This window comes from Topomyia yanbarensis, chromosome 3 (genome assembly GCF_030247195.1).
Source record: "Topomyia yanbarensis strain Yona2022 chromosome 3, ASM3024719v1, whole genome shotgun sequence".
NCBI lineage: Eukaryota > Metazoa > Arthropoda > Insecta > Diptera > Culicidae > Topomyia > Topomyia yanbarensis.
In genome coordinates, this window is record NC_080672.1 from 26860080 (window position 1) to 26880068 (window position 19989).

At 37.0% G+C, this 19989-nt stretch overlaps 2 protein-coding genes across 13 annotated transcripts in view; one reads left to right on the plus strand and one right to left on the minus strand.

The window, feature by feature from the left end:
• The window catches only part of LOC131693600 (D-beta-hydroxybutyrate dehydrogenase, mitochondrial), a 268652-nt gene that overhangs the window by 31833 nt on the left and 216830 nt on the right, over positions 1–19989 (plus strand). The gene's annotated exons all lie outside the window — the stretch shown is intronic.
• Positions 520–19989, minus strand: part of LOC131693603 (elongation of very long chain fatty acids protein 7) — a 134126-nt gene continuing 114656 nt past the window's right edge. For all 3 annotated transcript variants that reach the window (XM_058981535.1, XM_058981536.1, XM_058981537.1), the window contains exons 6-7: positions 1106–1242; positions 520–1041 (exon numbers count right to left, since the gene is read on the minus strand). In XM_058981535.1, the coding sequence (XP_058837518.1) occupies positions 733–1041; positions 1106–1242 (446 nt within the window). In that variant the 3' untranslated portion in view covers positions 520–732. The remainder of the gene's footprint in view (positions 1042–1105; positions 1243–19989) is intronic.

Genomic DNA, 19989 nt, shown 5'->3' on the forward strand with positions numbered 1-19989 from the left:
GAAGGCTATAAGCAAACTGGCTATACCATCTTTTCCGACTCTTACTAGCAGCTCCAAATTGAATTATGGTTAGGGTCCCAGGTCAGTAAATGCCGAATTCTCGTCTTCGCACGGCTCCAAAGAAGGCGTGGGGTGCATTTGTACCCCAGTGTAACGTTCTAGGGTTAAGAGTTCATGAGAGTCAATTTCTAACTTCGAAATCACAAATCTTGAGCGTTTTTTCAAAACGTCATATCTGCAATGAGTTACTCTCTTTGTTTACTTTCTCTTCTGTTAATAATTCGGGCACTTTAACATTTATCCCTCAGCTCTTTGCATAATATGCTAGTTAAAACCACCGTCTTTCGATCTGTACTGTAAAATAAGTGAAAAGTGTTATAGTGACGCCGTAAAAATCGAAAGAGAAAGTAAACAAAGAGAGTAACTCATTGCAGATATGACGTTTTGAAAAATCGCTCAAGAAATGCATTTAAGAGCAGTATCCAAGGCTTCTTCAAAAAAAAACCCTTACGAACAAAGTGTATTTCATAACTAAATATATTCAATAGCCTAAGATTCAGCGTCTCCTAAAATGTACAGTTAAAAAAAGAGTCGGCAATGAACAAGGAAGCTGAACAGAAGCTTAAAACAATCACAGAGATCCCAGCGCAAGTTTTCATCGTTTGGTAGTCACCTCCACTGGTGACAGCACCATCCAAACCAACATCACGCTAGCGATCGTCATGTGAAAGCTTACAGCTCCTTCTTCGCATCACCACCAACCGCTGCCACTCGCTGCTGCTGCTGTTGTCGGCTATCGTCCACTTCTGGCACTTCTTTTGGCTTACAATCCGCTCGGTTGTTGTTGACTTCTGCTGCGGCGGCTACGGCAGCCGTCTTCCTGTCCGACTTCCGCAGATAACTCCTAACGTAGAAAGTGCTGAACATGTATATGAACAGTGCGGCATTCAGGGTAAGCAGGGCGGCAATCGATTTCGGATAACCGCAGGTAGGTTGGAACTGCACTTGCGCGGTGTGATAGAACACGATTATGAACTGGATCTGGAAGGACAGAAGTAAGTCGTATCATTCAGATGAATCGCTGATCAAAGAACGGAGCACTTACAATCTGCATCACAGTAAGGTAGCGTTTCCACCAGAGGTACTGCTGTACTTTGGGTCCCATCGCAGCCAGCATGTAGTAGGCGTACATGCACACGTGGATGAACGAGTTGATAACCCCCAGCAGTGTGCCATGGCCTCCTAGATTGGGCGATAGAAAACAGATATCAAAATCAAAATGATGACAGTTGAATTCATGAAACATTTGCTCAACCTCGCCGGAATTGCTTGCTGGAGGTCGAATTGCTCTAGCCGTGAGTTGCCTTGAGGCTATTTATGTTTTCAGACAGGCATCCGATTTTGGCCCAGATGTTCAAACCGGATTCAGGCTGTGAAGCATAGTGTCACCGGCAAAGAATGGCAGACCAGTTTGAACAGCAAAGCGATTGGAGCATCCTGCTCTATGTTCGCGCAAAACTGGTTTTCCACCTGGCAGACGTAGATCCCAGAATTTCATTTCGGAGAAAAGTTGCAAATTTGCATTTATTGCCAGAAGGTTCGATGGCTTATTTCTAGGGTTGGGGTTCCTGTTTTAAACTTTTTCAAAATTAGAGAAATAATCGTGTGTGAACGAAGCAAACATTTTAATCGAATTTCACCATTTTCATCAACCTGTTTTGGCATACGCTGCTCTAACTAATTGATTCAAATGGGTAGACCAACAAAATGGAATAAAATCAAAATAAGCTCAATCACCCTAAATGCGATCAGTACGATAGCTCATTCATCACGACCCGAATCCGGTTCATGGTTAAATATTTGGTAGTTTGGATCCGAAAGCAGATGATTCAAAATCCTCCTGGTAGTGGAATGCAGTTCTCTTGACCACCTGGGCAAAGTTTGATAAAAGGAGGACCGTTTTTCAGATTGCTTTTTGCCTAGAAATTTAGCATGTGCAAAATTTTATATGTTTATATCCGGGAGTTTTATGGCACAGGTTGATCATAAAATTTTGTTGCTTTTGTGGATTTTCCCGATCGTAACTTGTTTACCAGTATTTCGTCTTCGTTGATTGTCAATTTTATCTTATCATGGTGCTTTAAACTTCGGCACCGCTAGACAAAGAAGCCGGTAGTAGGGTCAGGAATTAGAATATATTGGCTCAAATGGCACGTTCCCCGTACATAGTCGGGGATTTGCGCCTTAAAAATTTCTTTTATTTTAAATGTGAAGAATATAGACTGGCTCATTTTTTTCCTATTTTCCAAATGAGCGCACTTATTTGCTTTAGGCATAAGTTTATGGGGATCTTTATCGCAAAGTTGTTGCTGTTCTACTTTTGGTTTTTAATCTCTTCATGCCCATGTTGGTTATAAACAACAACGTTTTCAAATAGCTATAACTTTCGTTTTGAATAAGATTTACTCACAAAAATAGGTGAGGCTGGTAAATGGGTCTAATACCATTCATTTGAGATCTTCCATTTATAGATATAATCAGTAGAACTGAACTTATCGCTTTTATTTTGATAGGATTCCTCTAGAGCAGTGCTGCCAGTGCTTTCAGCAGGACCGGCGGAACACGTTTTTCCCGAGTTGGTAGTAAGATTCGAAGTGATTTCTCCTCTTACTGACGAAAGTTCAGATATGGCGTGTGTAAGTGAAAATGCAAATTCCCTTATATTTAATATCTGGTGGCTATTTGGAAACACTTTGTTAACAAGGCTGTTTGTTCGACGGCTCAGCGAAAATGTGTTTGTTGAATACTACACCCAAAATCCAACTGGCATGTTTTTATTATTTTTGGGTAAGATTCTATTGCCTTTTTGGTAACAAACAACGCAATTGCGCATTGCTGTATTAAACTCATATTACCGCAAAAGTAGTTAAGGGTGGTATGACGATGTAGAATAATTCGGTCGATTTCTATAATAGTATTAGTATCGAGTCACACTAGCCGGAGTTTTGGCGGATTTCTACCCAAATTCAAGCCGGAATCTGCACCAATTTTGGCAGAAATGGGCGGAATTACGGATTTTTTATAGGGTAACTTGGATAGTGAAAGAAAAATTTTAGGCAGTTTTCGGGTCCAACACAGCTCCCGATCTGCACCAGTTCCCAAATTTGGACCTCCCGGATCTAGATCAGTTTCCGGATCATTCAACTACGACCGAAATATCCCACCACTATTCAGAGTCGGTTTTTTTTCTGACTGTGCTTTGAAGCTAGCTGAGTGTGAGCCGATGAGTATCTTTCAGGCTTAGTGAAGGTCGATTTGAATATTTCTCTGATGGCAAAAATAATACCATTAAGTCTCATTTTCGATACAAATTATATCTAATACAACCGGCCCCCGGATGGTCTACTTCCGGACCAAAGACAAGCCATTTAACGTCGTCGATAAATCGCGTGATCTAACTAAACAAAACTCGACCGTGTATGCAAAAGTATTTTGTCTGCGTACCCGCCCGGGAAGTAGAGATTGATGGTGAAGTCTCCGAGAAGGGCCTTGATTGCGAAATAGGGGGTGGCTCCTTCCAGATCCCTGTGCTTCAGTCAGTGTAAACTCTGGTATGCAAGCAATTGTGTTCAGTAAAAATCTAGGAGTATTAGAAAACTTATTTTCCATCAGCCTCATTTCGAGCCTTTCGCCGGATTTGTTCTTGTAAAATTTGTTCTTTTCAACAGGGCTCGTCGGCTTGTTCGCCTTTTTGTAACCCGGGGCATGAACTGAAGAACCCATTGTAGAAATAAGGCACGGTGTGGAAAATGCGGAGAGGATGAAGACATTGGCTCCTGGTCTCTGAATGTCCACATCGGACATCCAAAACTTGAAGTGTCTCTATATTTCAGTCGTATTATTTTTCTAGGTTTACTTCCGACGTAGATCTTCCCCAATTTTAGCATTATTCGCCATGGCCGAAAACAATATTGAGAAGCGTTTTGGGGATCAAAACATGCTATTATTTCAATCGGATTAGCCTTTACTCGGTACCAGGTATTGAAGTTGACGCTTGTTAAACCCGAATCATAGGCAAAGATTAATATTCTTTCCATATACATCGCAAGTCAACTGGTTCGAGAAGATTTCAACTAGCACGGCATGTCTTGGGTTTGTCTTCATGCTGATAACCGATCTATCTTACTGCATGATATTCGCGACAATTTCAGTATGACCATCTTGAATACAGTAGAAATGACACGAATGCCTACCAGCGCGGCCAAGTGCGTTAGATCTATCGTTGTACTCTACCTCAATAGTGTGCCCATTGATTGAAAGAGCTACGCGTCCACTATATCCGAAACAATCGAATCAAAATGAGAAATTCCTCCGGTGGCATGTTTTGACTGGCTTGTTTTTCTACACTGAGATTAAAGGTCAGACAAAACGAATACCTGGCGCGAACAGTCGTGGACGGTTTCCACTCCGTTGTCGGTAGAGAGTGCTCAGTATACGAAAAGGTCCTATGAGGACTTTTTGAACGTCAGATCGCCCAAATTTTTCCGAATACACGCGACATTAGAAACGCAAATACAAAACTGAAAAACGCGGTTATTGGCACCGGTTCGTCAACGGATTAACAAGAGAAAAAATATTTCGTCTAGCAGCTGGGCCCTACGCCGTGTACTCGAGTCGACCTTTGATCGGAATACACGGAACTAAGAATTCTTTATCGGCGACAACAGCATTCCACGTAAATTCACATTCAAATGATAGACGTTTTGCGATGGAATTATAATAATGTATATACACGTAATAATTGTTCTTCAAACACACATATTTATCTGACAGCAAAGATACTCGCGCTAAGCATTTTCCCCACAAAACTTATGGTTTTATATTTACCTACGACCATGTCTACATCGTTACAGTTCCAAGTAGGAGCATGGATCGATGGAGCATGGAAAGCACTCCTAGTTTTCCTGGAAAAAATATGGGCGTTCCTAGATACTTTATAATAAAATCGTTCTTGATTGCCTGATACAAATATTAGTTTGAGTTCTTTCGCATTGTTCTATTCCGGGTAATAAGAAAAGTGACACTTTGAAGGTAATATTTGTGAAACATCGCACAGCTTTAACGAATTTTTCAGTTAAATCTAGAGTTAGAAAACGCTCGAAAATCGGCAAATTTTGTGGGATAATGGAAGTTTAGGAATCCCAAAAGCATCAACCAACCTTGGTTGAAAAGGATGGATGAACTTTGTGACTTCCTTCGGGTGGCATCTCGATCATGTCCAATCATTGTAGCGTTCTCTGCGTTTGCGGTGCCGGCTATCGCGACATTAAACATGTTGTCTGGTCGTGCACCTAGTGTTCTACACACAAAAAAAACTAAATTTTACCGTTGAGGTATTTCGAAACTTACCACAATCTAACAAACCGTAATTGCCGAAATGACGAAATATAACCGTGTTCTGTTTAATTTTACTTAAAATTTGTACTTTCCAAGCGCAGTGTCATTACAAAATTACACATTTTAAACAAACACCATATGTGGAGTAAAATTATGTGACTCGCACTTTTGATGCTCGTATAGTCATGGTCAAGAGACGTAAATTTACACGAATTTTTCTAGTTGTCCCTTCGGCCTGGTTCTAGTCCGAGATATGCTGGCTATCCTCCAAATTTATTTATATCTACTCTTTTGGTTGACTTACTAACAGGTGCAACCTGCAAATGTGATCCCAAGAGTTCCAAGCGAATCCAAGGAGGCCAGTTGGCGATCCGGTTCATGATGTCCTGATAGTGATCTTCCGTTTGCCACAAAGCTACAAGTTTAATTTCTTTTTTTCGTTGTCATTATTCTCTGATACGGACTCTACTGCTGATGTTGGGATCAACGATCTTTTACCTTCCTTATACAAAGTCTACTGATTGTCTAGTGATTGTTTCTCATTGCTTCAATTTTTAATCAAACCATTATTCATGTTAAAAAATTACAAATTGTTTATATTGTCCTTAAAAAATTTTCTAGCTGCATCCCATAGTCTGAATAAAATTGTATATTAATATTTTTTGTCTATCGATCTGAACTCATTGTTTTAAGATGTAGATGTGTCAAAATGTATTTCCATGAGTATAAATATAAATAATTCCAAATTTCTAACAAATCCTAATTATTCTCAAGAAATTTAAATTGTATAGCAAAATTTGTATCTGATAATGCAATTGTTTTACATCGATGATTTCCAACGCAAAAATTTTGTGGAAAAAAAAGACACATTCGTGGTTAATCTCAGGTTTTGATTTGTTCCAAACTTTCGAGTGGGTAATTCCCCCCTCGGTAATTTTCGAGTGGGTAGTACTACCCATACTACCCACACATTCCGCCAACCCTGGTTTTCAGTTTGCAGTGATAAATGAAATATATCTTTTTTATCTTGCATTATTTCACAAAACTGATAAAACCCATCCATTTAGACTGTTTTGGACCAAATTTTTCATGCATTTGAACCATTGTAAATATTCTAGAATTGTTTTGAGAATCGGAAGGTAAAAATTGTCCTGCTTCTATCACAGCGATATAAGCTCCCATGTTGGTCAAAACAAGCTTTTCGTGTTTCTTGATCCCAAAAGTCTTAAGGAAAGGTAGCTTAGAAACCCTATAAGCGCTGGAAAAAGGTTAGGCATGAAAGGGTTAAATGTAGTATTGGTATGTTCTCCTTAGAGTTCAATGAATTTTTAAACTTGTCCAGGTTCGGTTTTGTCCGGTTTTGAATCTTTGACAAAACCAAACCAGGATAAATGTTTAGAGTCCATCAAAATGTCTTTTTTAGGAAAACAATTTTTTAAAGATTTGTTTATACCGTTGAGTATTTGTTTGTATGGATGTCTTGAGTGTATTTCTCTTCACTTCTGATTATGTTTCAGACGTAACCCATCAGTGTGTCTTACCTATCGATTAAGCTTGGGAATTGGAACAATGTCTTTAGTCATTTTTAGGTGATTTTCAGGATGTTATTTTAAAACAATATTGCGCATTTAAGGGTTAATTCTAGTTTCAAACGAAAAGTGCATATTTCTTTAATTTTAAAATATAGCCATTTCAGCTTCCTGATAAATAAAATTAAGATTTTATAGGAAGGAATAAGATATGCAAGAAGCTGTGACATGACAAAATGAAATCTCAGCAGGCACGTAGTCAGCGCGGGGCTTTGGGGCTATCAAGCCCCTAAATTTTCAAAAATAAATTGAGGGGTAAAAACATGTATTTTGCTTGGTTTGAACGAATTAATGAGAAAATGTTGAAGAAGATCACTATTTCTAACCACCAACGGTCACAATATCCAGTATGATTTCTGCATCTGCCCGAGTCAGTGCGAAGCGAACGACAAAAACAGCTACAAAGTTATATTGTTTGCACTGTCTGAAGAACAAAAGAAACTCTTACTTTGATTCATGCCGTAGTGATCTGCCGAAATGCGTGAGTCCTAGAAGCAAGAAGTCCAAAGGCCATATGCGATGGTTATTGACTTCCGGTCTTCCGCATCAGACTGGGCATTCGTGATGTGACACATTTGCTGAATGTGAAAATTGAGTTTAGGCTAGATCGCTTTTATCTAATTCTACCATGTCAGGCATTCAGTGGTGATAACGCTTAACAAATCGGTAGATTTATTTTGCATTGTAGAACACGTTGTTCTATGTAACAGCGCTACAATCAATATTCTCATACATATAAACGATGGGAAAATTTAGATTCGGTTGCCAGATTTGGCGTACCTAAGACACAAAAAACCCCAAGAGTTTCGACATTTTAGCCAGATGCTCAAACTAGTGCTGCTCTGATGAAATTCTCTGACATGTTGAGTCGTGACCTTGTATTTTCACAACCTTCAACAGTTTTGATCATTTTAATTTGCATCTGATTTAATTTCCTGCCGTGCAGTCACGTCACGTAGAGAAAGAGAGAAAGTTTTCAATAGTGCATTAAAGAAAAATCGAACGACAAAATCAATTATTTTAATATTGTGTGCCTTGTCCAAAGAACAAAAGTAACTGTTACTTTAATTCTTGCCGTGGTGAGCTGCCATGATGAGTGAGTCGCAGCAGCAAGAAGTGGTGTTCCGGTCATATTCGGTGACAATCCATTTACGGACTTTTCGAGCATTCGTGATGTGGAACATTTGCTGAAGGTGGAGATGGAGCTTTGGCTTACCGTAGTCGGTTTTATCGAGTTCATTCTGTGCTGATAGCGTTCAACTCAAAACACTTAGTTGTGTTTGACAACGCTGTAAACCGATCCCTATTTATGTTGATGATGGACAAAACGATGGCAGTTAAACATTGTCTTTTAAAAGATTTATGCCGCATCTAAAAGAAATGGAATCCATTACGAAGGATACATGTAGGAAGTACTTTCCTGTATTTCAAATGATATTTCTGCGGTGGGAATGTTAGTGGATCCTGCAGCACAAAACATAATGCGATAATACTATTACGTGGCAGTTCTGTAAAAAGACAGCACATTACGAGCTACCCTGCTCAGAAACCGTTGAGGAAAGTTCATTCACGGAAATAAATTCAAATCCACAGTATCCAATACCACTACCTGAACCACAAAGTATTGCCCAATTTGTGGAAGTTGTTCATATTGACAAATACCTCAAAATAAATACAAAATTACGAGGCACAAAAATATTATTTCTCTTTGTAGAATTTTTTTTGAACAATGGCAAACATCGCTAGAGAAACAAATTGAATATGAATAACTTTGATTAATTAATTTGTATCAAACTGTGGACGGCATCGAAAATCATAACCGCTGCGATAAGCGGCGGGCCAAGTTTACCAAAACAATGGTAAAATTTTTTGAAATTGGATTGCTATACTAGAACATACATATTTTTCCAGATATTCCACTGATGATAACTATCATCCACACGGCCATTTCCCTATGAACAACTTTGCTGAAGACACGGGCTATGTAGGCGATTAGGGGAACAAAAAACTAGGGGTGGGTAATGTCCGTGACATAATCGCGGTGTTGCCGTAAGACTATTCGTTAGCGTGTCATTTTACTAAAATTCTGCTTATAATTACGGCTAAATTTACATATTAAGTTTGATTTCATAAATTACGATAAAAATGATTTTGTAAAAGCAGCCTGGTCTACCGTTCAACTATCGCGCATAAATTTTATTTTATTGTAACCATTTGACGATGAAGTATCTTTGGGACATGTAAAACCAACTGTCTACAGTAAAAATTCTCTAGTTTACGTTTGAATATCGTAGAAGCCATAAGCATTTTGCCGCCGGTGCACAGTGGGACCAATCCAAAAAAGGTGCGACAACACCTATTTGAGGCCTTAGATGTCATTTTAGAGCCAGCATTTCTTCGTAGGCTATGTTCACAATATTATTCTGCAACTTTTTAAATAGAATATTTTTTGGTTGGACTAAAGTAGAGTACCCGACCAAAAATATTTTTTCAATATTTTTTTTAGTGGGTCGATGTCTTCGACAAAGTTATAGAATATTATGTTTTGAATAACTTCTTATAAGATATCACAGACATCAGACCTCATTTTTGGGGCAAAATTGTTGTTTTTTGTAAATATTACCTAAAAGTCAGTTTTTCGACTTTTCTATGCTAAAAACCTTAATTGATTAATTAACAAGGTTCTACAAACTTGCAGGTATCCCTAAAATACAAATTTTAGTTGAAGGAACTAATAACGTAAAATTAAAATTTTGGCGTCTGAAACTATTTTTCATATAAATTTGATCTATTTTCATCAGAATTTTTTGTTCTTTTGGGCACTTTTGTGCAGCCAAACTTTGGCTATTCCGATATTCTATTATTCCTAGAATAAATTAAATACTATACAGAAACAGGAAACGCACTGTTTGGATGACCATTCATGTACGACGGTTTATAACATGAACTGTGTTTATATTATTTTCAATTTATATACATTATTAGCTATTACCGAAATCTTATATTTTACACGCACGTGAGTTGATCAATTACGGTTACAACATGGAAAAGTTAAGAAAAATACAAATTTTGTAATTGAACTGCCAAAGAACTACGATTTTGGCTTAAAAAATAAATCTACAGTATGAAATTCAATATTATACAACTTTGTCCTCAACCATCTAAAACCAGTATTCCCATGAACATCGACAAGTTTGCACCCGTGTACAAAATTTCGTGCACGCGTTCAACCTCAAACATGCATTGCCTTTGTGTACAGGTTTGCATCGAACACCGAACCCAAGCGAACGATGTGCAAGCTTAGGTTTAAACACCGTGTACGTACACCGTGTGCGTACACAAGAAAGACAAGCACAAAACAGAATGAGTCAACGCTAGTGATGATGAGTGAGAGAAAGAGAAAACTAGTGTCAAGATCCTGTGTGTACGAACACCGCGTACGTACCTGGGGTTCGGATGTGCAAACGAACACGTGCACGTGTTTTGGTACGCATTAGCGCGTTCGCATTTGCACACGAAATGTGGGTATAAGATGAGCACAGAACTCGAGCGAACATAATGTTCGATGTTCATTTGGGAAGACTGTCTAAAACAATAGAAATGATTGAATTATATTGTGAATATTTTTTCAAAGACACCTAGGTTCTATAATATCTCGGGCCTCAAAATGATATTGATCTACTTTTATGAATTTGTAGAACTAACCTTATTGGTTAATCTAAAGTAGAAATCCAGAACTAAAAAAATAAAATTTTGTTTAAATGGATAGGTGTTCAGCAACGTTTTTTTTTAGATTATAGAGGTTTTAACCTTAAGGTCATTCGCCTCTCCGGGTTAGAAAAATCTCTTATGAAAAATTTCTAACCCTATGTGCGGGGTTGGGACTCGAACCCAGGTGCGCTGCGTACAAGGCAATCGATTTACCAACTACGCTACACCCACACCAGGAAAGTTGTCAAATATTGTATTTGGAACAATTTTGTTGAAAATACCATATACAAACTGTAGATTTATTTTTTGGGCCGAAATCGTTGTTCATTGACAGTTTAACTTCAAAATTTATTTTTATTTTTTCACTTTTCCATATTGTAACCGTTATTGATCAACTCAATGTGTTCTGCATGTTTGTAGGTGCGCGTAAAATTGATAATTGATAATAGCTAATAACGCATATACATTAAAAATAATATAAACACATTTTATGTTAAAAAAGACTGGCTCTAAAATGACATCTAAGGTCTCAAATAGGTTTTGTCCCACCTTTTTTGGATTGGTCCCACAGTGCGGTGGTTCGCTCGTTTAGTCCTAGAAGTAACGCTCCTCGTTGGCAGTAAGCAACAAAAAGCGTTCTCAATATTGCCTTCGCTGCAAGATGTGTTGAGAAGCGATACTGTTATTGACAAGGAAACTGGGGACACAAAACCATTGTTATTTCGGCTTTGGAATGGATATGTATGAGTAACGGTGAACTGTGACTGTCCAGTTAATCAGAAGTAAGAAAATTCTACAACAATTTGAGTAAAAAATAACTTTTGCGGAAAAATTCTTCTACAACAGCTATTAATTGAATTTCTTAAGACCTAAGGTAATAACAGAATTTCATTAAGGATAATGAAGGAAATTAGGAACATTTTTGAGGATTGAATCCATTTTAGCATTTTTAGTAAGACGTATTCTAGCGCACAACGATGACAGTGAGAAGATGAACAGAAACTTGCACCACTATGGCGCACAGAAGATCACTCGGCTGGCCTTTTATTCTTGACCAGACCTCCAGGCTATTATTAGCACTCGGTTTGCAATAGTGCAACATTAGGTTTTTCTGATACTCTCACAGCAGAAATCAGAGAATGATAGAAAAAAGAGTAGAAATTTTGGACATATATCGTCAGCAGATCCCAAAAGATATCGTTTAATTGAAATCTCGCACCACAATACTCGTCGCATGACCAGACAACATGTTAGATGTCGTGATAACCCGTTGCCACATGCTCAAAGGCTGTACTCCACAAGCCCATTATGCCGGAAATGCGCATACAACGTATAATGACTTGACATGGGCATCACCCGAATTAAATCAAAACCCATATCTCTCCCCCTCAACCAGAGTTTCGTCAACACTTTTGGAATGGTAGAATCTACCCACCTTCCTAATGGGATTTTCGATTGATTGTCACCGGTGTAGTTGAGTGCACTGGAACTGCACCATTTTTGCACTTTCTAGCAGAAGTGCAGAAAACTGTGTATGTTCCATTGACACTTCTGCTAGAAAGTGCAAAACCAGTGCACTCCACCACACCGGTGTACATCAATCGAAAATCCCATAAGTCTACTGCTCCACGAGACTTTGAGTGTCCTTTGACTATAAAAATAGATGTAATATTTGTTGAAGTGAGTTAGCACCTTCCAATGCGCTCATCTTAACTAGAGGGTGTGTCTTCTCATTACGCAGAATGGAGCGATTGGGAGGGACCCAAACTAAAGTAATCTTTTCCAGAAAATACAAAGAGTACTTTCCACGCTTCGTTGAACGGATGGTTTCTATTGAACCTAGACTATCTGTAACGATGAAGTAATGGTCTATGAGCAGGGTGTCAACAATCCTAAGGATACACTAAATTGAGGCTATTGTATGGATAAAATTGATCCTATGTTGTCACTCATATATCAGAGTTCCAATGTGGCTTTCAAGTCGAGTCAGATCACAAGATATTTTACAGTGAAGACTGGAGCGATAGTTTGACCCATTAATAGAATAATAGTTGTGCTGGCTCACGCTTCCTTGAAAATGCGTATAGCTTTGTTTTCTTTGTGGAAAGCTCGATACCCAGTTGATAAGTTCAAGTAAACAATTGTTCAAAGTACCTTGCAGATCGATGCCTTTGGATCCTGCAACAGAGACCACTTCATCATCTGCAAATTGTACAAGAGGTATAAGAGATACATCCATGTAGCTAAATCGTCATGCGAAATATGTATTGCGCTTTGCAGACAATAAGTTATTTAATATCGGTGAAATACTATACTGATGAACCTTTTCTGAACGCACCTTCATAGCAACTGAATCAAACGCCGCTTTCATATCTTAAAAGACTGATGTCATTTTCAAGCAACAGAAATTCCAATGACGTTTTCAATTTTATAAAAATTGTTAAAGTTTGTGTATAAGAAATGATGTGAAAAACAAGCAAACAACAGCTTTCTATTTATTTGAATCGTCGTTTTGGATCTTTTTTTGCCAGTTCACAAGTGTTGTGGTTCTTGTAATGAAAATAATCCAGCACAATAAGAATGTATGAATGGTTTATCTAATAAAATTGAGATAAATTTGCTAAACTTGGGCAGTTTGCGCTGAAAATAATTAAATAATCTGCAGTATTTCAAACAGGAAATCGCTCTGATTCTAAGTAATCGAGGAATTTCACAGTAATCAAGTAATCAATTAATAATCGGATTTCCGAAGAAATAATCTTTATAACCATAGTAATTAAGGTTTTTTTTGACAGTGACATGTAATCTATACTGTTGGAAACCCATTGGCTATCATACTGCTGATGGTTTATGCAAAGATCGGTTGACTTAATTGACAGTTTTTGCTTAAAATGTAAACCAAAGTCGCTCGCTTACGTGTCATAAGTGTGTATTGATAATAAAATATGTACATATAACGCGTCACAAATGTGCACAGAAGATTTTAAATAAAAAAGAATCATAAATAATTCGTAAAATTATGCGTTACAAATCACTATGCCCAATGTTACTATTCTATTCCATGCGATAGCAGCAGTATCAGGTTACCGAATGACGGTAATGGAATACAAAATTTTCACAATTTTCCTCCTTTGTTCGGGAAAAACAATAAATAAAAGTTGGTTTCATTAACGATTTAGAGACAATATATATCAAACTATGTTATTGTTTACAGGCGACCAGACGAAAACAATACTCTTCTTGCATAATTCATCGTTACCTTTCGGCATACTTTCTAAAATTAGTGGAAATCTCAAAAGAAAATTTGTTCAATTATCTTGAAAGTACAAGCTAACTATACCCAGAAAAAGAAATATGGTAGAAAAAGTATTGGTCCCAAGAAAAGAACCTAGCTAATGTTTATAGTTGATCTGCATAAGAATTACTTATGTTATCAGAGACATCTGTTGGGTTTTTGGCTTCAATGGGCACTTGATGCTAGGATTGTTGTCTGGTTTTTTTTTGTTGTCAACAAGATAGCACAACTTGATCTATCAAGAAATAGGCGCTTGTCATGTTATATCTCAGTAATTCAGCAAACTTTAAAAATTCTGGAAACGCCACTTTGTAGAGATTTTGAATTTCAGTAACCTAGTATACCTAACTCAGTTCACTCCAAAATGGCGTTTGTCATAAAATAGCTCAGCAGTCACTATTTATTAGACAAGTCTTTTTAGGCAATCTGCGGAAAAACATGATGAAGTCAGTGTGCAATCCGCCAAAATCATCGTCACAATGCAAGGCAACAAAGTTAATTGCGCTGAAATTCACGTTTCTTGTACCATTTTCTTCATCATTTTCGTTAAATTTATCTCCTATAACTTTACGCTTCTAACAGAACTGATAATTTACGTTAATTGTGGAAGACTTTGCGAGCTTGCGGCACATTAGAAGTAAAATATGAGCCAAAACACTGAATAAATATCATGATTTTAAAAGTCAGTTTTCTCAAAAAGTTGCTTGATGGTATAAAGCGTAACTATCTTCGAGAACGTTCGATGAACGTTCTAAAACTTTGCCGAAGACAGCAAACCTCTAGGATGCGAAAGTTTGAATCGCAGCGCCACCTATTCAATGAAAATACAAACCAATTTACACATTCAAAATAAGGCAGATAAACCAAGACACTTTACAGAACACAACGACTAAAAATATGGACATCCCAAAAGCTAGAGGTTTTGTCTTGGTTATTTCGGTTACTGTCGAGCTGAAAGCACGGCACCGTCTTAATACGACTCGAGGCCCCCGGGCACTATTGAACTAAGCGGCCCCTATCATTTAACAGGTTTAAGCAGATGTTTGGTAGGATGGTTGTCCATGCCAACCCAAGACTATTACAAATGTGACCCAAGTAAGCCAACAATTAAGTATGTATGGAGAAACAAGATGGTTATAGATTCGGCCACTAGGTGACATTATTCATGCATCTTATCCAAAAATTTATTGACAAGTGACTATGTCATACCCAGAATTCCCGAAAAACAATTTAAATCCCGGACACCTTAAGGTATGCTAAAGCGTAATATCACAAAAAAGATACGTGCTTCCGTTCAAGATTTCCAAACAGAGACTGGAAAGACAATTGGAAAGATGACAAGACGTTTGAAGGCTAGAATCAAAGGAAATAATCATCTCATAGAATTGACACGTGGTAATATGAGCTTCATAGTTCTATGACGTTGTTTGAGAATGAGCCCTGGTACCCTGGCCAAGAAGTAATGATGAAGTAGGGCGGGAGTAGCGTCCACAATTGGAACGTTGTTCAAACTACATAAAAAATCTTTGCATTCCGTCATGTCATGTTAAAGTGGTTTTCGTGAGCGAAGCGCAAAATTTCTTATGTCTTATACCTTATGTCTTATTAGAATAGTACGGAACTTGTTAACGTCGAAGGTATTCTGCGCCAATAGATGTTAAAATTTGTTATTATATGAGCAAGAGCAAGCCTTACTATTTCGTCATTGGAAACATAGCGGCGGTGCCCTGGAGTGATCGCGAAAAATCGATTTGACACCGTTCTCAATAACTTGGTTTATCATATGCAGCACCATGACATAATTTACAAAAGAGGAATTCCACGAAGATCCGTCCGAAAATCTTTAAAATCAAGACCGACCATCTTAGATTCAAATGAAACTTTACACGTTTCACCGTCATGCAAGACTAAATATTTTCCACAGGTAATAAGATTATTTTGACTCAAGAGCAACTTTTCAAAAGGGCGTAAACGTTTCTACGTGTATGAATTTCAAAAATTTTTTGTTCGATTACTATATTTTATACAGCAAAACTATCTGAGAACGAGTTACAGGGAATGAATACTTCTGTCTGAAAAAATATACACTGAAAAAAATGTTGTGTCATTTTTGAAAAAAACAAAAATTTATGATAAAAATTTAAATTGCGAAAAAACCCATTTTTTAATTTTTTTATATTTTGTTACCAAAAACCTAAAGAGAAAAGAAACATTTTGAATGATGGAGAAAAAATCGGTAAAAAAGTTTTCCTAACAATAACTTCGTACATGTTTTTAAATTTCATACTACTAGACATACAAAATTGTAATTCTATTACAGAATATAATTCTAAGCACCATTTAAAATCAAAATGCATTTAACAAAAATCTTCCAAAATGCGATAGTTTTCGAGATATTTGAAATTTTGCTACTTCAAAAACAATTAATTCGCGTTATTATGCTCTTTTTATAAGTTATTCGCGTTACTCCATCAACAAATATCAAAAATTTAATGTTTAAAAGACGTAAAAGCAACCTTTTCACCGATATGTTAATAGACTAGTTACTGAACTTGAAGTCTTGAAGTCTTGACAACATTTGATTCCAATAAGATGGCGCCACGTGCCACACAAGTAATGTAAGAGTGGAATGATTCTGGAGAAGGTGAGAAATTGGGTGAACGTTTAATTCCCCCTGGACCTGTCAGTTAGTCGCCTAGATTGGGCGATATCACACCTATAGTCTTTTTTTCTATGGGACTATGTGAAGTTAAAAGTCTATGTGGAAGATCCTACAACGATTGAAGCATTGGAATTGAAATGCTCGAATGCGTCTTCAAAAATTGGACCACTCACATGGATTACCTCACGCGCTGCTATAGTCAACAATTAAAAAAAAGTTTACAAACAATAAATGGCAAAGAATGTTGTTTCGAGCGAAACTAAAGATTTTGCGATTTAATTATTTGTTTTCTTCTAATTTGAAAAAAAAAACCTCATTATGAGTCACTCTGTAGTTCACATTTCAGTTGTGATGGAACTGGACAGAGTTGACACCTAACCACATATTCTCTTTCAATGAACATTCTATATCGCCGAGTTTTGCCGCCCTTGAAATCATTTGCTATAGTAGGCGGGAACTGGGCCAATTCGAACCTAGTAAGGGTTTATGGAACGTGTCAACCAATTCACAAATATATATTGTTTCCTGAAAGATATGGTCCGGCAGATCCAAAACCACGATAATGCACTTGATTTAATTAATTGTTGTTGTCAACAAAAATCTTGTTTTTCGGCTTACACATTATACAGGTAAAAATCGCTCCGAAACAACATTTGCCCCTAGCGCACGCACACGAAAACTGAGAACCGCAAAATATTGTGAGATAGAACAGAGCTACATGAGAGTCATAAAAATGATATATGCGCTTTTCATAATATTACCATAGCTAAGAATCACCTGGAGGTCCGAATTGGGCCACGTCCCTCTATTGATTCCAAGCGCGACCCTCGCTTTGAGGTTCATTCTTGTTCCATCTACTCAGAAGGAAAAGAAATAACGGCTTTGTAATATTTCCTCTTTTTGTACAAAATTTTTATTGAGGTAATCCTATACAAAACACAACATAATTGAAAATTAAAATTAACCTCGAAAACGATTGAATGCTTTGGAACAGGAAATGCAAAATTATTGGAACTAAAATTCCGTGGCAGAAGGTGCTTTCTTTTCCACTCTATGCAATAATCATGGCTTTAATTGCGCCAGCGGGCATAGAGTAGTTGTCCAGTCGATTGCATTGTATGCAGCTCACCTGGGTTTTATTCCCAACCCGTACGTAAAGTTATAAATTTTTCTAACCTGAAAAAAGAGCCGATAAACCCTAAAGTTAAAGCCTCTATAATCAAAATAAAAACTTTATTGAAGACATTCCATTACTAATTTTGTTGAAGACATGAATACTCCGTTTATTCAAATTATCTAAATATATTAAACTATATCGTCGCCGTTGTGCTATCTTATGACAAGCGCCATTTTGGTGTAAACTGAGTAAGATATGCCACATTACTAGTTTGAAAAATCTCTATAAAATGGCTTTTTTTGAATATGGACATTCTGCTCAGTAACTAAACTGAATATAGCGATAAACGTGCTGCTAAATTGTGAGCTTTTTGCTTCCAATGACTGTGTCTTGGGATTGGTTCAAGTTATATTAATCTTTTAGTAGTTTTTCTGAGTAAAAATATCTGAGAAATACAATAGCATAAACATTTTCAAAATAAAAACAAACAAATTTTGAGAAAAATACAGCTTTAGTTTTAAATTGGAAATATAGCATATTTGGCAACACATTTGTCTTCTCTGAACTGTTTCTACCATTTATAAGTTTCAAGGTATTCAATCTCAAGCTTTACAATTCGTTTTTCTCGAAATGTGCAAAATGGCGCTTGTCATAAGATAGCACAACATCGACGATATGTGAAAGAAAACCATTGAAACAGATTATTCTGATATTACTGTAGTCTCTAAAGCTTACAGTTAAATAAATTATAGAGATGAACTGGCTGTAAGAAAATTTGTTAAATATCGTTTTATATATCGATATACTGCATTCATATCTTCAACAAGGTTGTTTTAATTAATATTATCAACAACTTTGCTGAAGACTTCTAGAAGATTTAATCACCAATCTATTACATCAAAAGATGTGCTTTTTAATGTTGGACAACTTCTTTAAGGTTGTTAAAACTACACCTGACCGTTAGAAAAGTTTTCAAACATTTATTTCACACTAAAAGTGCACATTGTATTTTAATACTTTGTATTAATTGACATATTATTAAAGAAACTATAAATAGCATATGTTAGACTATTCGAGCGCGTTCATTCATCGGAAATGAAATATTCGAAAAGGGAAACTTATTAAATTATCATCCCTCTTCAAAAAATCAAATCATGAACAAAACATTTGAACAAAAATATTTTGTCATGACTAACCTTTACCTTTTAATATAGGGGGCCCTTTTCAAAATATCGGAAGAAAATTTGTATACGCCCTGGAACGTTTGCATCTTTTGTTGTACTGCATGGAATTGATAAATTTCTTCTATGTTCAGCAATGTTGTATTTAATTTTGGAGTATGTATGACATGCATAAATATCTCGGTCAGAGCCGTCAATATGGCGCACCAAACGAACACACGAAATGATCACAAATTTTAAACATGGGTCCGCTACAGATTTGATTCTTTTACCATTCCTAGCTAGTATTTAGCTGTTTTGAGCAAACGGAGGATCTCCTCAAAGGGCTATACAATACAGAGAAGGAAATATATTGGGACCTGTACATGGCTGGTGGACGAATCAGTTTGCGTCGTTACGTACTACTAACAGAGTCCATTATTTTCATTTCCGATGGTTGGAAAGTGGCATAAACAACGAAAAACCCAAAATTGTAATACATCCGATTGCAGCTCATTCGTGATTGCTTCCCTCTAATTTCATGCACCGAGCCACAAATCCTGAACAGAAAGATTTATGATTTTAGTCGGATCCTGCTAGTCAACCTTGTCGACTGTCCAGAGACAACATATCCACTCAGGGAGAGATGGCGATTATTAGGATTTGGACGGCTCCGTTGACTTACTGCATTAATTAGTTTTAGCAGCTCCGCGTTAGTAACTGGAATAAAAATCTCCCATCCAGAGGATATATTCTTTAGTTAACCATGTAACCCTTATCAGCGTTATGAAACAATTCTGAAGAATTGAAATTATAAAATTTACACCAATCATGTCAGAATCGATTTCATGAACAGTAAATAAACCTGAACATAGATGACAAAAGTCAATAGTAACCTCCGAGTCCAGTGCACCACCTAGGAAAAAGAAATTACCATGTCCCCTCAATTTTATTTCCCCAAAAACTATTATTGGTGCTGTTATAGAATGTCAAGTGTCATTTTTGAGATAAGGAAAGAGCATCGGTATTTCCTGGATTCACATCTCAAAAGGAACTAT